The sequence below is a fragment of the Schistocerca americana genome, chromosome 3 (assembly GCF_021461395.2).
Source record: "Schistocerca americana isolate TAMUIC-IGC-003095 chromosome 3, iqSchAmer2.1, whole genome shotgun sequence".
In the NCBI taxonomy this organism is placed as follows: domain Eukaryota; kingdom Metazoa; phylum Arthropoda; class Insecta; order Orthoptera; family Acrididae; genus Schistocerca; species Schistocerca americana.
The window spans coordinates 508,313,502-508,333,447 of NC_060121.1; the positions used below are offsets into that span (position 1 = coordinate 508,313,502).

At 38.2% G+C, this 19,946-nt stretch overlaps 1 protein-coding gene and 1 non-coding gene across 5 annotated transcripts in view; one reads left to right on the forward strand and one right to left on the reverse strand.

Annotated features, from left to right (window-relative positions):
• The window catches only part of LOC124605204 (puromycin-sensitive aminopeptidase), a 165,298-nt gene that overhangs the window by 134,458 nt on the left and 10,894 nt on the right, over nucleotides 1-19,946 (forward strand). For all 4 annotated transcript variants that reach the window (XM_047136741.1, XM_047136739.1, XM_047136742.1 and 1 more), the window contains exons 11-12: nucleotides 10,539-10,738; nucleotides 14,289-14,396. In XM_047136741.1, coding sequence (XP_046992697.1) covers nucleotides 10,539-10,738; nucleotides 14,289-14,396 — 308 coding nt within the window. The remainder of the gene's footprint in view (nucleotides 1-10,538; nucleotides 10,739-14,288; nucleotides 14,397-19,946) is intronic.
• Nucleotides 10,078-10,152, reverse strand: Trnat-agu. The gene has a single exon. It is a non-coding gene; the product is annotated as a tRNA-Thr (tRNA).

The following is a 19,946-nucleotide window of genomic DNA, read 5'->3' on the forward strand; positions in this document are numbered from 1 at the left end:
TTTTAGGGTAGCGGCCAAAGCTATTGCTTTGTAGTTAGGGTGGGAAAATGCACTGTTCGAGAGTGGAAGACGAATCCAGCAGAACTGGAATAAATTAAATTAATAATTGGTTCCTTTTATTGACCCCGGACTCGGATGGTACAGTTGCTGAACCGTTCAAAGAAGAAATCAGTCCCATTTCAAATAAGGCCAATGGCCGAAAGCTTTAATTGTGAGAGTCTTTTTGTTGTGCTTATCTGCAACTCAGCATCTCCGCTATATGGTGAGTAGTGACTTTCCTTACCATAATATTGTTACATTCCATCCTGGATTTTCCACTATTTGAAATCGTACTGAAGGCATTCTCAGAAAATTACTTTGCCCAGTTAGTTTAGAGTGCACTTGAAGTGTAAATAGGTGTGAAAACATACTTGACCTGTTAGCAACAAATAATCTTGACCAAATATGGAACATCATGATGGATACAGGGATTAGCGACCACAGATAAAAATTGGCTTGACGCCATCCTAAGAGATAGTCCACTTCTTCCATTTTGACTATGTAAGCATAGACCAGATGTGGTTTTTAAATTCAAAGAATAGTATCGATGCAATTGAGAGATATATTTCAAATAAATTAATTAGAGATGGTTCCGATTCCTCATGGTACACAAAAAAAGGTCAAAACGTTGTTGCAGAAGCAATGAAGAAAGCATGCCAAATACAAAGGAGTGCAAAATCCCCTAGATTGGTGAAGTTACATGGAGGCTCGAAACTTAGTGCTATCTTAAATACAAGGTGCTTTTAATAGTTTCTACAACTACGCTCTGTCTCAAAATCCAGAGAGATTCTGATCGTATGTAAAACACACCATCAGCAAGATGCAATCAATATGTTGTCTGTGTAATAGTAACGGTAATGTTACTGATGCCAGTGCCATTAAAGCAGAGGTTCAAAACACAGTTTTTCAAAATTCCTTCACCAGAAAACACGAAATAAGTATTCCAAAGGTAGAATCGAGAAATGAATAGCTTAGATGTAGCTATTGTCGGTGCCATGCAGCAGCTTAAATCACTTAATAAAGGCAAGGCCTCCAGTTCAGATTGTATACCAGTTACATTCCCTTCAGAATATGTTGAAACAATTGCTGCATACTGAGCAATCATATATGATTGCTCCCTCCCTCGAAAGGTATGTACTTTAAAGACTGGAGAGTTGCACAGGTTGCACCAATACTCCAGAAGAAGGAAAATAGGAGTAATCTGCTTACTTACAGACCTATATCACAATGTAGTAGGTGAATATGGATTGGGGCTAAGAAATGAAAGTTTAATAAGTCACAGCTGCAAGATACTAACGCGAATTCTTTACAGACAAATGGACAAACTGGTAGAAGCCGACCTCGGGGAAGATCAGTTTGGATTCCGTAGAAATGTTGGAACACGTGAGGCAATACTGACCTTACGACTTAGCTTAGAGAATAGATTAAGCAAAGGGAAACCTACGTTTCTAGCATTTGTAGACTTAGAGAAAGCTTTTGACAATATTGACTGGAATACTCTCTTTCAAATTCTAAAGGTGGCAGGGGTAAAATACAGGGAGCGAAAGGCTATTTACAATTTGTACAGAAACCACCACCGCAGTTATGAGTCGAGGGACATGAAAGGGAAGCAGTGGTTGGGAAGGGAGTGAGACAGGGCTGTGGCCTCTCCCCAATGTTATTCAATCTGTATATTGAGCAAGGAGTAAAGGAAACAAAAGAAAAATTCGGAGTAGGTATTAAAACCTATGGAGAAGAAAGAAAAATTTTGAGGTTCGCCAATGACATTGTAATTCTGTCAGAGACAGCAAAGGACTTGGAAGAGCAGTTGAACGGAATGGACAGTGTATTGAAAGGAGGATATAAGATGAACATAAACAAAAGCAAAATGAGGATAATGGAATGTAGTGGAATTATGTCGGGTGATGCTGAGGGAATTAGATTAGGAAATGAGATACTTAAAGTAGTAAAGGAGTTTTGCTATTTGGGGAGCAAAATAACTGATGATGGTCGAAGTAGAGAGGATATAAAATATAAACTGGCAATGGCAAGGAAATCGTTTCTGAAGAAGAGAAATTTGTTAACATCGAGTATAGATTTAAGTGTCAGGAAGTCGTTTCTGAAAGTATTTGTATGGAGTGTAGCCATGTATGGAAGTGAAACATGGACAATAAATAGTTTGGACAGAAAGAGAATAGAAGCTTTCGAAATGTGGTGCTACAGAAGAATGCTGAAGATTGGATGGGTAGATCACATAACTAATGAGGAAGTATTGAATAGAATTGGGGAGAAGAGGAGTTTGTGGCACAACTTGACTAGAAGAAGGGACCGGTTGGTAGGACATGTTCTGAGGCATCAAGGGATCACAAACTTAGCATTGGAGGGCAGCGTGGAGGGTAAAAATCGTAGATGGAGACCAAGAGATGAATACACTAAGCAGATTCAGAAGGATGTAGGTTGCAGTAGGTACTGGGAGATGAAGAAACTTGCACAGGATAGGTTAGCATGGAGAACTGCATCAAACCAGTCTCAGGGCTGAAGACAACAACAACAACAACAACAACATCACAAATGTCAATTTGCAGTGAGATTTTGGAACAAATACTGTGTTCGAACATTATGAATCAACTCGAAGAAAAAAAGTTATTGACAGATAGCCAACAGTGATTTAGAAACACAAAGTAATAAGTGCTGTCGACCAGGAATATCAAATTGATTCCACATTTTTAGATTTACAGAAGGCTTTTGGCATTGTTTCTCACAAATGAATTCTAATCACGTTGCATGTCTGTGGAGCATAGTCACAGTTCTGTGACTGGATTCGTAATTTCCTGTCGGAAAGATCATATTTTGTAGTAATTGACAGAAAGTCATCGAGTAAAACAGAAGTATTATCTGGCATTCCCCAGTGAAGTGTTAAAATTTGACCAGCCCTCTTGTAGGTGGTGCTGTGATTTACCACCTTGTAAAGTCATCAGATGGTTAAAACCAATTGCAAAATGATTTAGACAAGATATCTGTATGGTCTGAAAAGTGGCAATTGGCTCTGAATAATAGAAAGTGTGAAGTCATACACATGAGTACCAAAAGAAATTACTCGATTTCGGTTACTTGATAAATCGCACAAATCTAAAGGTTTTGAATTCAGGGATTATAATTATGAATAACTTAAATTGGAATAGTCACATAGATAATGTTGTGAGGGAAGCAAACCAGAGATGAGATTGTGATTTATTGGCATGCAACTAGTCTATTAGACAGACAGCCTACACTGCACTTGCCCATTCTCTTCTAGAGCATTGCTGTGCGGTGTGGGATGTGCTTCAGATACGATTGACAGAGGACATAAAAAAGTTCAAAGAAGAGTAGCTCACTTTGTTTTATCACTGGAACAGAGGGGAGAGTGCCATAAATATGATCGATGAATTGGGGTGACCATAATTAAAACAAAGGTGTTTTTCACTGTGACAGGGTCATTTTCATGAAATTTCAGTCACCAAATTTCTTTTCTGAATGCAAAACTGTTTTATTGGCTCTCACCTACATATGGAAAAAGAATCGTAATGAAATAAGAGAAATCTGAGCTGGCACAGAAGATTTAAGTGTTCATTTCTCATGCACGCTGTTAGAGCATGGAACAGTAGAGAAATAGCTTGTAGGTGACTCGATAAACCACCTGCAAGGCACTAAATTGCAATTTACGTATTAATCATGTAAAAGTAGATGTAGATGAAATTGAAAAGTGGTATGCTTCCCCAGCTAGTAGAAGTGGAATAATAGTAAGGAGTACTATATTGAAAGGTAAGCATGAAAAAACTGAAGAAGATTTCATATAAGAAGGGAAGATTCAGAATTTACTGCCAGTGACTAGTGGTTAGATCGATGGGGGAAAAAATTAGTATTCACCAGATTACCATTAGTAGACAAATCTTTATCTGCTAAAAAAAATCTGCTATTGTTTAAAGACCATCTTTAGAAGTTAATTGATGATGAGGGAATTTCTCATGGAGAGTTGTACAGTTTTGATGAGAGTGGTTTGTATTACAAAATGCTCCTTACGAAAATGTTTGCTTCAAAAAAGGGAGCTGTGGCATGTGGATACAAGAAAAGTTAGGAATGAGTTCTTATATTGGTTTGCAGTAATGCAACTGACAACCACAAGCTTAGGCTTTCATTAATAGGGAGATCACAGAAACCTAGAGCTTTCAAAAATCTGAAAAATTTGGAATCATTGTCTCTACTTTACACTCGTCAAAAGAAAACATGGATGGACTCAGAAATCTTTAGAAAGCTGTAGAGAAATATTTGAAAGATGACAGTTTACTGAGGAATGCTCTGCTGCTTGTTGATAATGTGCCTTAGCGTCCTACCAATAACTAACTCACAAATGTTGATATCAAGGCATTGTCTTCACCAGCAAATGAGACTGCTCTTTGTCAGCCAGTGGACCAGAGCATCCTCGAAATGTGAAAGTAGTAGTATTGCTGCCATTTCCTCAGTTCGTTGGTATTAGCAGTCGATAATAATGAAGACTGTGTAACTATTCTGAAGAGAACTGATTTGGTGGATGTCAGAAGGTGGTTAGCTGAAGTCTGGGAACAGACCCTGAACATATCACTTGTAATAATGTAAGGTTGTGGAAAATTCTTGGACCATGAAGGTGGACATTTTATTTTTGAACCCACATGTGTAACTGAAGTCAAAGACAGAAATGATGATATTATTTTATTGCTGACAAATGTACTGGGTTGTGAGGATGTTGATGAAGAGGATGCCACAGAATGAATGGCAAATGATGAAGTTGATGAACTGACAGTGGTGTTGTGGAAATGGTGAAGAAGAGGGAAGTAACACAAGAGTTGGAGGCAAATTTAAATGACAGGAGATATCTCAACCTACATTTAGAAGGGTTCAAGATGATTGAGGCAGCACTACGTACATAAGCGATCAGGAGGAATGAATTCCAGCTGATATTATCTGTTTGAGTAAGTGGAGTGATATTGCGGCATGAAAGAGGGCTAATGGAGGAAAGAGTCATCTATTAAAGACTTTTTTAAATGCAAACCTGTAAGTTTCTCCTGTTTTGTTAGGCCAGGCTTTTCACATGTGTGTAATCATACATTCATACTTAACAATGCAGATAGATTTATTTTTTCTGTAGTAATTTTTGAAGGATGCAGTATGTATATAACAAACGCTTACAACTAGTATGTATTACATAAGAAGTAGGGAAACATTAATGATATTGAGCTTTGGTACAAAAATGAGTGTTTTGAATGGTACTGCTGGATATTAGCAAAATTTTATTAATAGGACTTGTGAAGTGTCAATTGTGAGATGCATTGTGCTCAAATACACATTATATTTCTGAGACTAGATAGTAAACAAAGGAGGGAAATGGTGTGAAGAAAACTGAAGATAATTATTTGACAACCGTTAGAAGAAACACAGCATAAAAATATTATGTGCTACAAGAAATGCTATTTTGGACACCTTTATGACAATCATTGCAGTTACAATAATCGTAACTGCCACATCAGGCAAAGATGTCTTTTTATTTTGACATTTCCTGTCCCGTCCATAGGAAGATTGTTTGAGTCGCTCTCAGTTTGTTCGGCTTATAGATTATACACCAGTAGTACTAATTTGGCTTTCCTCTGGAGACTTGACTGTGTGGTTATACAAGAAGAGAGAGCTCTCTAGCTGTAGGTGCCAGAAACAGAACAAATTATACACTAATACAGCTGAATTTAGCAAAGAACTGTCACTGTCTAATTGCTACCATAAATTAAACAGTTTGTTTATATGAGTTTTGCACCAACCCACATATGTGTAGTGCAGGGTTGAATCTGTCTGGTCATTGTATTTGGAAACATAAGTAGTGCAGATAATGTTCTTAAGAAAATTGTGAATTGCATCAGTTGAAGACTGATTGAACATAACAATATAATATAGTGTTTAATGCAGTCATTTGATGACTTCACAGCAGAACAAGTCAATGTAATTTGCATTCGATCAGTAAACTAAGACTGAAGCTGATTGTTTTCTCTTTGAGCAGTTATAAAAGAACTATGACTTCCATTCTGTACGTGAAAAAGGCTGCAGTAAGAGTACAACCTTTTGTATCGCACCTGGAAGGCGGCGCGTGGGTCTGCTCCTGAAAACTGAAAGGTTGGCCAAATGACTAAAGCGAGTAGGAGTAGGAGGGGTAAAACACTTTGTACTGCATGTAAAATTATAGATGTTTATTATAGGCAAAAACCAAGTTAATAAATGGTTACGTAACTTTGCAATGATGAGCACTTAGGTGCGAAGTCTTAGACCCGTCGTAAGTAGTGCAAAGTCTCTATATGAAGCGTAGTGCCCTGGCCGTTTCCTCTTGATCAAAATGGGTAGAATCTGCAGCGGCACTCATAGAGCTGAAAGCACCTGCTAGAGGGCCCTGTCGTCGGTGTCGTAGTGCCAACCTATGAACTTGCACCTATGCCATGGCATTGTAGCTATCGATACCGCATAACCCACAAATAATGTTTAGACTGCAGGAATAGTGGGATTACTGTAAATCCATTTGCAACATCTTACATGTTAGTTGTCCAATGTATTAAATCGTAGAAATTTTCTCTACTGAGCCAAATGATAAGACACTGGACTTGGGAAGACAGCAGTTCACATCACCATCTGGCCATCCAGATTCAGATTTTTCATGATTTCCGCAAACTGTGTACAGAAAATGTTTCCTCTGAAAGGTCAAACTGATTTCCTTCTCCATCCTTCCCCAAAACTTAGCATGCTTCATCTATAATGGTTGTGCTGTTAATGGGCATAAACCCCAATATTAAATTTATAGCCATTATCTCACTTAAGGATTTAAATGGTGCTACCAACATTACCAGTTAACGGTAATGTTATCATTACATGCTACGATACTATCCCATCACAAATTAGTGTGTCTGTTAAGTATCGCCACTTGAAAGGCTGCAATTTGACCCCTTTCAAACTCACTCAGGTTACTGCAGGAAGCACAAATGCATCTCTGTGGCATGGTTTCCTGTTTGCTCCACACATTTGCAACTTACTAAGTCTTCCCCAGTGTAAGCATTGCCTGTTAAAGTGTAGACACAGATGATGTTACGGTAGCTATGCCATTATGCTATCTATTGGTGGATTACGTTGGGACCATTATCAGTACATCTACTATCCCCAAGGTGGCCTATGCTGTCAATTTTGAAGCAACAGGTCATCTTCAAGAGAAATAAGTTGGGTTGTAGCCTTCATAGGAGGGTGGGAGACCACTTTGGCACAGTGTTCCTTGAGGATCCAGACTATCTTTGAGGCAAGATCACCAATGTAAGGCAGAAAGACAGTTGACTTGAAACTATTATTCTCTTTAACAGATGATTTGGGAAAACTGATTCCTAATGGTGGAGCGTGCAGTACATGCATGCATGCATACACACACACACACACACACACACACACACACACACACACACAACACATACATACATATTGACGATCACAGACCCTAAAGATCATGCACAGGCCTTATAATGTTCCTCCATAGGTGGTGATCTTGTGCACTTTGGATCCAGTTCTCATTGACACCCAACTGCCGGAGGTCCTTTGCAGTCCCCCCTACCCCATACATTCCTTGCCCCGTTATTGGAATTTTGTATTTTTAGTATGCAATGTATGATTTTTACTGTTTTTTATGTCTGGGAAGAATTTATAGTATTGCTCGCAGTTCACCTTTAAGTCTTATTTTCCTCGTAAATCAGACTAAGAGCAGCCGACCAGTTGCAAAGGATAAAGTAATCTTTACCTAGGTTTCAATAGATATAAATCTATCTTCTTCAGAAGACGGCAGTATTATAACAACATGAAGTGATATGTCCTTATCGTTTAGGCAAACATCTGCATAGTTACATTAATCATATAAAATATAGCCCTGAAAACAGGGTTTGTCAGACAAATAAAATAGGTACATAGAAGTTGCAGAGCGCCTAAGCGCTTAGGCGCTCTGCAACTTCTATGTACCTATTTTATTTGTCTGACAAACCCTGTTTTCAGGGCTATATTTTATATGATTAATGTAACTATGCAGATGTTTGCCTAAACGATAAGGACATATCACTTCATGTTGTTATAATACTGCCGTCTTCTGAAGAAGATAGATTTATATCTATTGAAACCTAGGTAAAGATTACTTTATCCTTTGCAACTGGTCGGCTGCTCTTAGTCTGATTTACGTGGAACCGTTGCTGTAGCGCAGCTATGTTTAAAGTCTTATTTTCCTGGTACTCTGCATCAGATGAAAGCTCTGTCTTCCTATCTCGAGATAAATGGAAAAACTGCTAACGAAGTAACAAGTACTTAATAGTTTGTAAATATAATACAGATGCGTAGAAGAAATACAAATGCTCCTTTTGTGATGGTACATCAATTCACAATATCAATAATAGCACCATGACTGAAAAAATGAAGTGACAGAACAAGAGTACTACTACATCTGGAGCAAGAAAGAACTGTTACTGAATAAAATTAGCCATTGTAGAAAAAACAACACACTCTGAATGTAAATGAAAAGAGGGGCAGAAAGCATTAGAAAAGCATTTGGAGACAAAATTGTGATAATAGTGAGGGAGAATGTCACATGAAGGAAAATACAAGGAGCATTCATTAAGTAATGCAACACACTTTTTTCCTTGGACAATTTGAGTTGAAAAAAATGTGGAATTTGTTGTGAGACATCTTGAAATATTTCTGTTTCAGCCCCTATAGTTCCATGAATTCAGATTGGTGGTGGCACTATATGTAGCATTCAAAAAGGCATCTGTAACAGAGGTGCATTCCAAGCATAGAGCTGTCATTGAGTTTCTTTTGTTGGAACACCAGAGCATCGCAAATATTCCTAGGTGCTCGCAGAACTTCTATAGAGACCTGGCATTGAATTGAAGAACAGTGAGTTGTTGAGCAAGGCATCAGTCATAATGCAACAAGGTCCGGCAAACATGTCTGATCGCCCACATGCCGGACAGTTCTATACAACTGTGAATCCTGCACTATTGGAATGTGCGGACACACCCATTCGAGGTGATAATCGGATCAAAAACAAACACCTTGGTGCACCACTGGACGTCTCTGTTGGTAGTGCTGACATATTCACCCACCAGTTGGGGTAATCAAAGATATGTATTTGCTGCGTTCTCTCACCACCTAACAGAAAACGATAAAGAGCAACTAAGTACCATCTGTGTGGAATTTCTTGCGCATTACGTGGATGAATGCGAAAAAAAATTTTGAACACTGTCATAGATGATGAAACGTGGATTCACACTTCGAACTGTAAACAAAACACCAACCCATGGAGTGGTGTCACAGTACCTCTCTTCTTAAGAAAATGCTCAAATCCACACCCTCAGCTGCAAAATCATGGCGACGGTCTTCAGGGATTCTGCAGGGGTTATTGTGTTTGATGCCCTCCCACATGGTGCAATGGTATACTCCGAAGTGTATTGTGCTACCCCCAGAAAACTGAAGAAACGACGTCTTCTGTTTGTTGCCCCAAAAATGCTAACAAGCTTCTGCTCCATGACAATGCAAGGCCTCACACAAGTCTTCATTCCCAAGAGAAGCTCACAAAACTTAATTGGACTATTCTTCTTGATCACCCTACAACCCAGATCTCACACCTTCTGACATCCATCTGTTTGGCTCAAAGAAGGGTGTACTCTGTGGGAAGCAGTATGTAGATGATGATGATGAGGTAATTGATATGGCAAGACGTTGGTTCTGGTGTCGACCGGTAACAGTTCCATGCAAGCATACAGGCCCTCCCAGTAAGGTGGCGTACGGCCGTCGCATTGAGTGGAGAGTGTTGATGGTAGGCAGTGAAAACCTCATAACTCCATCTGTCTGTGAAAACCTTGTAATTCAAGTAACCAGTAACTCCACTGACTAAGAAAGAGTTCTCTAATTTGTCAATAACAAGGCTTCCAGAATTACAGACATTGACTGCGAGCGGGCATTGATTGAAATTGGTGGGCAACATTGAAAATTTGTACTCGACCAGGATTCGAACCTGGGTCTCCTGCTTACTAGGCAGATGCTCTGACCACTAAGCCATCTGGATTCTGTGATCATTGCAACTGGATGGGCTACCCTAGCAGTACCCCACGTCAATTATCGTCATTACTCATGGCATTTTGCAGATTCTCATAGGAATTAGAGCCTTACACACACACACACACACACACACACACACACACACACACACACACACACACACACTTTTGCCACTTCTGTAAAAGCAAATGGAGTTAAGAGTTTTTCATTGTGTACCAACCTTTGTTAAAAAATAAGGTCTTGTAGCCAAAAGAGTGGGAAATAATATGGTGTATAGGAATCTTAAATAAAACCAACCTGCTTTCAGAAAAGAATGTGTTGCATTACTTATTAATGGCATGTATTTGTTTAAAGAATTTATTTCCAGTAGCAATTGATACATTTTTTGGATCTAGGTCATCTTGATACCTTGTTGCGGTCACTAGTTATTGGGAGACTGGGCTGGTTTGGTGAAAAATCTGTTATTGAAGAGGCAAAAAAGAGATTTGATCATCACTGTAATGGGAAATGTCATTTGCCTGCTGATCTCCGCAGCCCCGTCTACAAAGCAGTTTTGTCAGTCGGTGATGAAGATACATACAACACAATGCTTAAGGTAAGGTTATTAATTAATACAATCATTTCTCCAGAAAAAGTATGTAATTGTTCTACATGTAAAATATTTTGTGTGTGTGTGTGTGTGTGTGTGTGTGTGTGTGTGTGTGTGTGTGTGTGTTTGGTTTTTCCTTTTCCCCCATCTTAACTTCTGTGGTAGTTTCCAATCTGTTTATACCAAGTTTAATGTTTGTATAATGCAAATAAGCTGTTGCTTGGATAATGTAATTTTACTGTTACATATACTGGTTGCTCCAAGTTGATGGATACATTCAAATGTTTATTGGAATTCAAAAGGAAGCAGTTGCTGACAAGTATGAAAATAATCGAACTATCAGTTTAAGAGGTCATGGCTGCAAAATTTTAATGCGAATTCTTTACAGAAGAATGGAAGAGCTGTTAGAAGGGAATTTTGGGGAAAGGTAGAAACCCATGAAGTGGTATTGAACCTGTACTTTAGAGTATAGATTAAGGAAAGGCAAACCTACATTTATAGCATTTATAGACTTAGAGAAAGCTTTTGACAATATTGACTGGAGTACTCACTTTGAAATTCTGAAGGTAGCAGGGGTAAAATACAGGGAGTGAAAGTCTATTTACAACTTGTACAGAAACCAGATGGCAGTTATAAGAATCAAGGGCATAAAAGGAAAGCAGTGGTTGAGAAGGGAGTGAGATGCATGTGTAGCCTATTCCTGATGATTTGCACATTGAGCAAGCAATAAAGGAAACAAAAGAAAAATTTGGAGTAGGAATTAAAGTTGAGGGAAAAGAAATAAAAATTTTTGAAGTTTGCTGATAACATTTTAATTCTGTATGAGACAGCAAAGGGCTTGGAAGAGCAGTTAAAAAGAATGGGTAGTGTCTTGAAAGGATGATATAAGATGAACGCAAGCAAAAGCAAGACAAGGATAAAGGAATGTAGTTGAAGTAAATCAGGTGATGCTATGGGAAGTAGGTTAGGAATTGAGCTGTTCAAAGTAGTTCTGCTATCTGGGCAGCAAAATAACTCATGATGACCAAACTGGAGAGGATGTGAAATACAGACCAGCAATGGCAAGAAAAGCCTTTCTGAAGAACGGAAATTTAACATTGAATATTGATTTAAGTGTTAAAAGTATTTTATGAAGGTATCTGTCTGGATTGTAGCCATGTATGGAAGTGAAATGTGCACAATAAATAGTTAAGCCAAGAAGAGAATCGAAGTTTTTAAGTGTGGTGCTACAGAAGATTGCTGAAGATTAGGTGGGGAGATCACATAACTAATGAGGAGGTACTGATGAGAAAAGAAATTTGTGGCACTACCTGACTATGCACACCTGCCAGTAGCAATGCTCCGGTGCCATGGCAAAACATGAAATAGCCTACAACAAAACTGACACAACTGTTCTGAAGTGGACAGATTGAGAGATAGCAACGTGATGTTTTTCGTATACGTTGGGGCACTTCACACGTATTTTCCAGTGATATAAATTGCTGTTTTGTTTACTTGTGTCACTTTCCTTTCTAAGTGCGATATCGTGTAGAACTTTTGTGAAGTGATATTACAAAGGCAGTAGCCCAAAACACCTGTAGTGACGAGTGATACCACGGTGGAGATTGGTTAATCTCCATTCCCATTAATTGATTCTTCCGTCACTATTTGCCAGAACTACTACATATTTGAGAATGAAAAACACAGAATTCTGAATGTCTTTCAGTATTAATCTACATAGTGAAATGGTTTTCAGTTTACAATACCATTATCAGACAGTAACTACCGTCATCAAAGAGGATGCTTTACTGATCAACAACTTTGATAAAAGATATTGAAGGAGGGTGGTTTGAAAAGTTCTCGGAATGGAATAGAAAAAAGGTACTTACATCACCGAAACTTTATTTTTCAGTGTAGTCTCCTTGTATATCAATGCACTTGGTCCAAAGGTGTTCCAGTGCCTTGATCCCATCTCGAAAATGAGTTTCCTCCAGGCCTGCAAAATAGTTGTCAATTCCGGATATCAGTTCTCCGTATCAGGTGAATAAGGCAGGTGTGGCAACAATTCATACCTTAGTTCGTGTAATTTTGCCAAAGCGATGGCACATGTTTCTGATCCAGCATAAAGTGTCACGGCACCTGTCTTGCAGATATTTTTTTCATTTCTAATTCTTCAGTTAAAATGTGATACATCCTTTCAGATGACATCTGGCAAGCATGAGCAATTTCATGCACTTTCAATCGGTGATGCTCCATGACCACTTTTGCAATGATTTCTGGAATTTTGACACATTTTGGCCGACCACTGTGCGGATCATCATCTGAGCTCTTCTGACCAAATTTAAATCCATTTGTCCACTTGGCAACAGATGAATGTAATGGAGCAGTGTCCCCCAATATATTCTGGAAATCGGCATGAATGTCCTTTGCTTTCATACCTTTCTTTACGAAGTACTTAATCACTGCTCAAATCTTGATTGATTCCCCCCTCCCCTCTTCCTCCATTTTTGTAAATCATTATGCGGGAACAAGAACAGAGCCATGTCACCGCCACTGCTCTCTTCCAAGAGCACTGACATGGTAAGTTTTTACAGCTAGTGCTGATATTTCATGGTGATTCCGAGAACTCTTCAGACGACCCTCGTATATGGAGAGTGAGGTACAGAAGCAGCATAACTATCATCATTGGTAAATAGATGTGAGTAGAACAAACCAAAAATCATTAAGACTAAACATGGAGAAAAAGCTGGTGTACACAAGGATACAAAAAAAGATTGCTACATCTGAACATAAATTTGTTACTGTTATAAATATTAAACGAATGATAGGTTTATATATGTAAGTGTGAAGAATTATGCTCAATAGAAGAGTTTATGTATGAATGGTAGAACAACTAAATATATAACCATTTAAATTATACAGACAGTCCTAATAGAAAAAATACAAGGCATGTGCTGTACAGTATTGGAGAAAAACTTGAAAAGGTATTACTTATAGGAGATGATGCAGAAACAGAGTAAGAGGTATCGTTGGAAATTTTAACATAGTTAGAAATACACAAGTTCAGCTACAGAACAGTAAGTATGAAGAATTACATTTTACTGCAGCAGAGATGTTCATGTGACAAAACAGCAGAATATATGAGAATTTGAAATACATTGATAAGAATCACAATAACTTAAATACAAGACAAAATAGATGAAGGCAATTGGACAGACAGTGTGAGAAGAATAAAAGAAAACACTGCTCGATATTTTTGTGGTTTTCTATTTGTGAGTGCACTGAATAATACCATTGCCTATGGTCTACATAGTACACATTTCTTGACTGCTCTATTCAGTATTATTTCTTTATATTAGGTTTATAAAATGAGCACATCTTTAAATTTTGCTTTATTACAACAACAACTTATATTTTCGTAACATATTTGTTGTAAGTAAGTTTTTACATCTGTGTTTCAAATACTGTTTGATAATTACCTTCGTAAAAGTTCTTCTTAACGAATCTAATGTGTTTTGTATTATGTTATGTAACATTTAATTAATATTATTGCTGCTAACTGAAATTACTTGTATAGTTATACAGAGAAGCTGATCTACATGAAGAAAAAGACAGGATATCAAGAGCCCTTGGAGCTATTGGTAATGAGGCCATTCTGAAGAAGGTGCTGGATTTTGCAATGTCTGTGAGTAGTTTCGTTAATAATAGTATTATGGCTGCATATTGATGTATTAGTTTTTTTGTTGGTTCTGATTTCTTGTATTTCTGTTTTCTTGCCATACATTAATCAGAATTTTTACGACAATGCTGAAACAGAGAAGCTTAGAATTGCATAAAAATCAAACTACAGAGATGATATTTTAATGATAAATGTGGTAATCACATTTCACTGTATTGTTTCTCAGTCTTTGCGTAAGGATCTTAATAACATTGGAGAATAACCACTCTGACCTGAGCCTTCACTGGACGTAATCCTCCCAACAGCCTAGTTCAAAAGCAGATTTCCCAGGCTGTCACGTTCAATCCTGGTACTGCTGATCCCTCCAAAAAACCACTTCGGAGCAAACCACTTGTCACCCAGTATTATCATGGTCTTTTATTTATTAATCAGCTTCCTTGACAAGGCCATGTCTTTCTAAAACCATGCCCTGAGATCCATTCTGTCTTGAGATTTTGCCCACCACACCTAGCATAGCTTTTCGTCACCCTCTCAATCTCTGCTGTATCCTTGTCAGTCACTACACTCCTTCTGCACCCATCTCCATACCCTATGGCTCCTACCACCGTCACTGTCCCCACTGCAAAACTTGCCCTGTGCACCCTCCTACCACCACCTATTCCAGCCCTGTAACTGACAAAACATTTACTATCAAAGGGAGAGCCACGTGTGAAATGATACGTCGTATACCAGCTGTTATGTACACAGTTTGGACTTTTACATTTGCATAACTACCACCCAGTTATCAGTTAGGATATATGGCTGTAGGCAGAGTGTGTATACCAGCAACACACAATATCATGTGATAGAGCACACTCCACAACATGAAAGTCATGAGCTCAGTGCCTGTTTCACCACATGTGCCATCTGGATTCTTCCCCCAGACATCAGTTTCTCAGAACTCTGCAGGTGGGAACTATTGCCACCCATCTGGCCTTAATTTATGTTAATTCCTTCTGTCTCAGCATTTCTTCACAGTAACTACTCCTTTCTTCACTCCATTTTAGTTTTGTACATCTTTCATTTTCTGACCTGTCTATTTTTCGCTGTCCCCCCTCCCACCTCTGTTACATACAATGTACTTAGCTTTTCACTCTTATTAACCAGTGCATGATGTTTTAGTAGTAATCTCTGTCTTGCATCTTGCTCTGCCTTCCACATTTAAGCTCTCAGGTTTTCAAATCTCATCCGGTCCAATCCCCAACAGTCTGTCTGTCATCATCCCATCCAGTAAGTCTCCCCTGATCTAGGGTTCTGAGTGACTTTTCTGAACTTTACCTCTTTCCCCTCTAAGCCTCTCCAGTACTTTTCCTTTACCCCTCTTCCTTCCACTCTTCTGCCATGGGGAGGAGCCACTGGCTCCAAAAGCTTGTAAAAGTTAAACCTGTGTGTGTGTGTGTGTGTGTGTGTTTTGTTTGTGTGTGTGTGTGTGTGTGTGTGTGTGTGTGTGTGTGTTTTGTGTGTTTTGTGTGTGTATCCTACATTATGTTGTCAATAATTGATTATTTTATTGTTATAATGGAAGTGTTGTGTTAGTTACAACTGTGTAACCCCTCACTGATCTTTATTAGTCACAGCAAGTTGCTGCCAAACTACCTCAGTTGCGCTAAGAACACATGCAAGATGTCCCCGGAGGACTGGTCAGTATTCAGGGATATGACAGAAACCATCTTTACAAACAAAAAAAGTCCAGTAACCATGGACTTTACAATCATACCTTAAGAGCTGTGAGCAGTTTTTCTGTAGGAGAGACGAATTTCACGGTAGTGAATATGAACAAGTGCTTATTACTCTTAAGATATATTGAGCAATTCTTCAGTAGGAGAGATGTGTTTCATGGTAAGAAAGATGAACAAGAGCTCATAGTTCTTAAGGCAGGGGTTCCCAACCTGGAGGTAACTAACCCAAAGGGTAAAATGTAATTTTCTGATTGGTAAAAACAAAAGGGTTCATTGTACCATATTTGTGCAAATATTGGCCACACTTTTTTCCTAAATTTTGGCTTAAAAAATCGTGACACGGCCAGTGATTGAAGTAACTTAATACAGTTGCTGTTCTGTTCTTAAAAAAAATTAAAGCAACTTTGTTTCATGGAACTGCAACAGATGGTTCACTTTCTAAGGCGGCATGGTGGGGCGACTGATGGGAGTCGATGTTTCATTATAAGTAAATTGCCTCGGTACCAACAGCTGTACCACAGCCAACATAGCCATCCATAGTTAATAGACAACAGTGTGTTCAGCGCATCTACTTGCTTGTAAACATAAGCAGATGTACGTAACATGTGGAATTCCAAATTGCAGAATTGTTGTGTGTGTTTGAATTTGATAGGGTTTAAATTTCATGATATGTTCGATGAAGCTACTCGTTGCTACAAAATATGTAGCAGCTACTGGATAAATCAAACTTACTATTAAAGGAATTCGAAATCAATGTTGCCACTTCTAATGCATATTTTTACTTTACGCATTTTGTTTTATCTTTTGGAAACATTATCAGCTGTAGCATTTTTGTCTGATTTCTTCTTACATCTGGAAATATCATCTGCTTCTACATGTCTAGTAGTTGCAAATACGGATATTAGATACCTTCAATAAGTGTAAAGCATTTACAAACACTGGGCCACACAAACGAGGAATTGTTATCAAATCTAGATTAGACAGACACAACATAAAATAGATTGACAACAATACATTTTTACTGCTTTTGCTGCAAATACATTACTAAGAATATGAATGCACAGCAACATTACACAGTGTGACTTCATTTATTTATTTATTTATTTATTTATGCATTTATTTTACCTGGCAAGATTAGGGCCTTCAGGCCCTCTCTTACACCTAACCAGGCATACTCAGATTCAACAAATTTCAGTTTCTACAGAACATTAAGGACATATAACGTGTTATACAGTATTAATGTTAAAGAAAAAAATAGAGATTATAAAAGTAGTACAATGATAATTATAACAATCAAAAAATAATTATAACAATCAAGAATAAGAATAATAATAGTAATGACTGTGTATATGAAAGTAAACATATTTTTCTTTTATGAATGTCAGTCCTATTGCTAGTTGGGAATTTTCTCGTTATATTCTTGCAGCTTGTGAGTTATTCTCATCAAGCAGAGACATAAGACGATAGAATGGGGTGAAAGAGATATAGAAGAGGTAGATAGGTTAGAGGAAGAGAAATAGAATGGTAAAATTCGAAGCTATGATGGAGAGGAGGAAGAAAGAGATGAGAGGGGCACAACAATGGTGGCTATACCGTCCCTAATATGTAAGTCTTGAGTTCCCTCTTGAATGTTGAGTGGTTCTGGATAAGACGCAGATCATAGGGGAGTGCGTTCCATAGTCGTATGGCTGAGATGGAGAATGACACGGAGAAAGATTTTGTGTTATGTACTCCAGACTATCAGTTTTATCCAAATCAAGCAGAATCATTTAACTTTTCATAACTGGGGTTCACAGTCACGTAAAATTTTTTGAAAGACATGTTTACGCCAGTGACTGTCAAATTTTTTATTTCCACTATTGCAATTTCGGCCTTAGGCCATTATCAAGTGCAGCTGAAATACAAATTATTTATAAAATATTTTACAAAACTCATTGTGTATTTTGACATTTGGCCTATTACACAATTTGAAAAATGGATTTAGATCACCATGTTTACTTACATGTTTTGGCTTTAAGCCATGTCAACTTTACATACGCTGACACATTTATATGTCATTAGCTGTTATATACAGTTCCTGGACTGCAATGGCACTGTACTCGGAACAAGTAGCCTGTAAACAGTTGTTCGATGCTGCGGTTTAGTGCAAAAGTTACTAGTGATGGTGGAACAAACATGTGTATGTACAGACTGTGCTGTTTTAAGATATATGAACATGTGTGCATGCACTACTTAGCAGTATTACGAATGTATATAACAAACAAATGACAACGACATTTAAATGTGTCAATGTGTGTAAAGTTGACATGGCTTAAAGCCAAAACATGTAAGTAAACATGGTTATATAGCTGCATTTTTCAAATTGTGTAATCGGCAGAAAGTCAAAATATACAATTTTTGTGCAGCTGCACTTGATAATGGCCTAAGGCCGATATTGCAATAGTGGAAATAAAAGTTTAACAGTCACTGGCATAAACATGTCGTCTTTCAAGCACAACACTTCTCAGCATCACCAGTGTCTGGTTCTTCACCCTCGCTAGATGATCGAGAATGTTGCTCAGTCACTACCACAAAGGAGGTCATCTTCAGTCTTATCAAGATGATTGGAAATTCCGTTCTCCCCCCCCCCCGCCCCCTCCGCCCCACACACACACACACACACATTTCATGAAGTTCTTCCAATATTGACCACCAAGCAGCCAAAATCAGATGGAACACTTCTGCCAAAGAAGCATGCTGCAAACGGCCTCCTGGCATCAAAGTTGGCTTGCTCTTTATGTAATCTCACTCACTAGAACTGACATACTAGTCTTGAATGGATGATTTTATACACATCCAAAGGTTGCATCACACTTGTCATGCTGCCGGGAATAATAACTACATGACAGTTTCAATCAGTCACCAGCGTCCCCACAAAATTGTCTAGGACCAGTTCCTCTGTCATCCACCCACCATCTCAACCTCTCAAAATGATACCAGGTGGGACTTCCACCCTTTTTTGGGGGGGGGGGGGGTAGTTAAAGTTAAAAACCACACAGCGGCACTTTTTGTCCATCAGCCATAATAACATCATTGTGCACCACTACTTTTCAGCACCACAGGTACATATTTGCACACTAAGTTTGCCTACATTATTTACCGTAGTGCTGCTGAGTGTATCAAAATAGATCAGTGTTTGGTCTGCATTCCCTATGTGGCAAAGTGAACAAAAATTTTTGTGTTGAAGTTGGATTATGTAAAGCTGAAAAGATATCAAACTTTTCATAAGTTTGTGGCAGTTTTTGTGCAGTTGTAATTCTGCACCGAACAGATTGATTGTTTTGTTGCATAAATCGCCAAACCTACGATTATGAAACTTTAAATTCTACCAGCAAACTGTTTCTTTTATGTGCTACTTTCTAGCTTTCAGTTCGAATCATTTCTATCATAATGGCACTTCCACATTTCCTATTTTAAATTACAAAGTCAAGAAAGTCTCTTTCCACATATGGATATTTGCACTTTTGCCCTTGAAATGCGCGTGGACTTTTTGTACTGTTTAGGAGTTTTTTTTTTCTTTTTTGCACACAATTGACGAAAGTCTTTTTCAACAACTTCAAATCTGTGTCCAGATTCCAACTTTTCGTGTCCTTTGTATTGCTGTTCATTTGAGTTTAAATGTATATAGCTAGTACAACCCTTTCCATCGTCACTCACAAACCAAAAGCTCAACTTTCCTCTCACTCTCAGCTTCCTTACACTGTCCTTTAAATTAGTCACATCACCAGACCTCCCGATATAGTATTTTCATAGCAGTGACAACAGACATGTACAAGTCAGTTGTAGATAGTCTGCCATC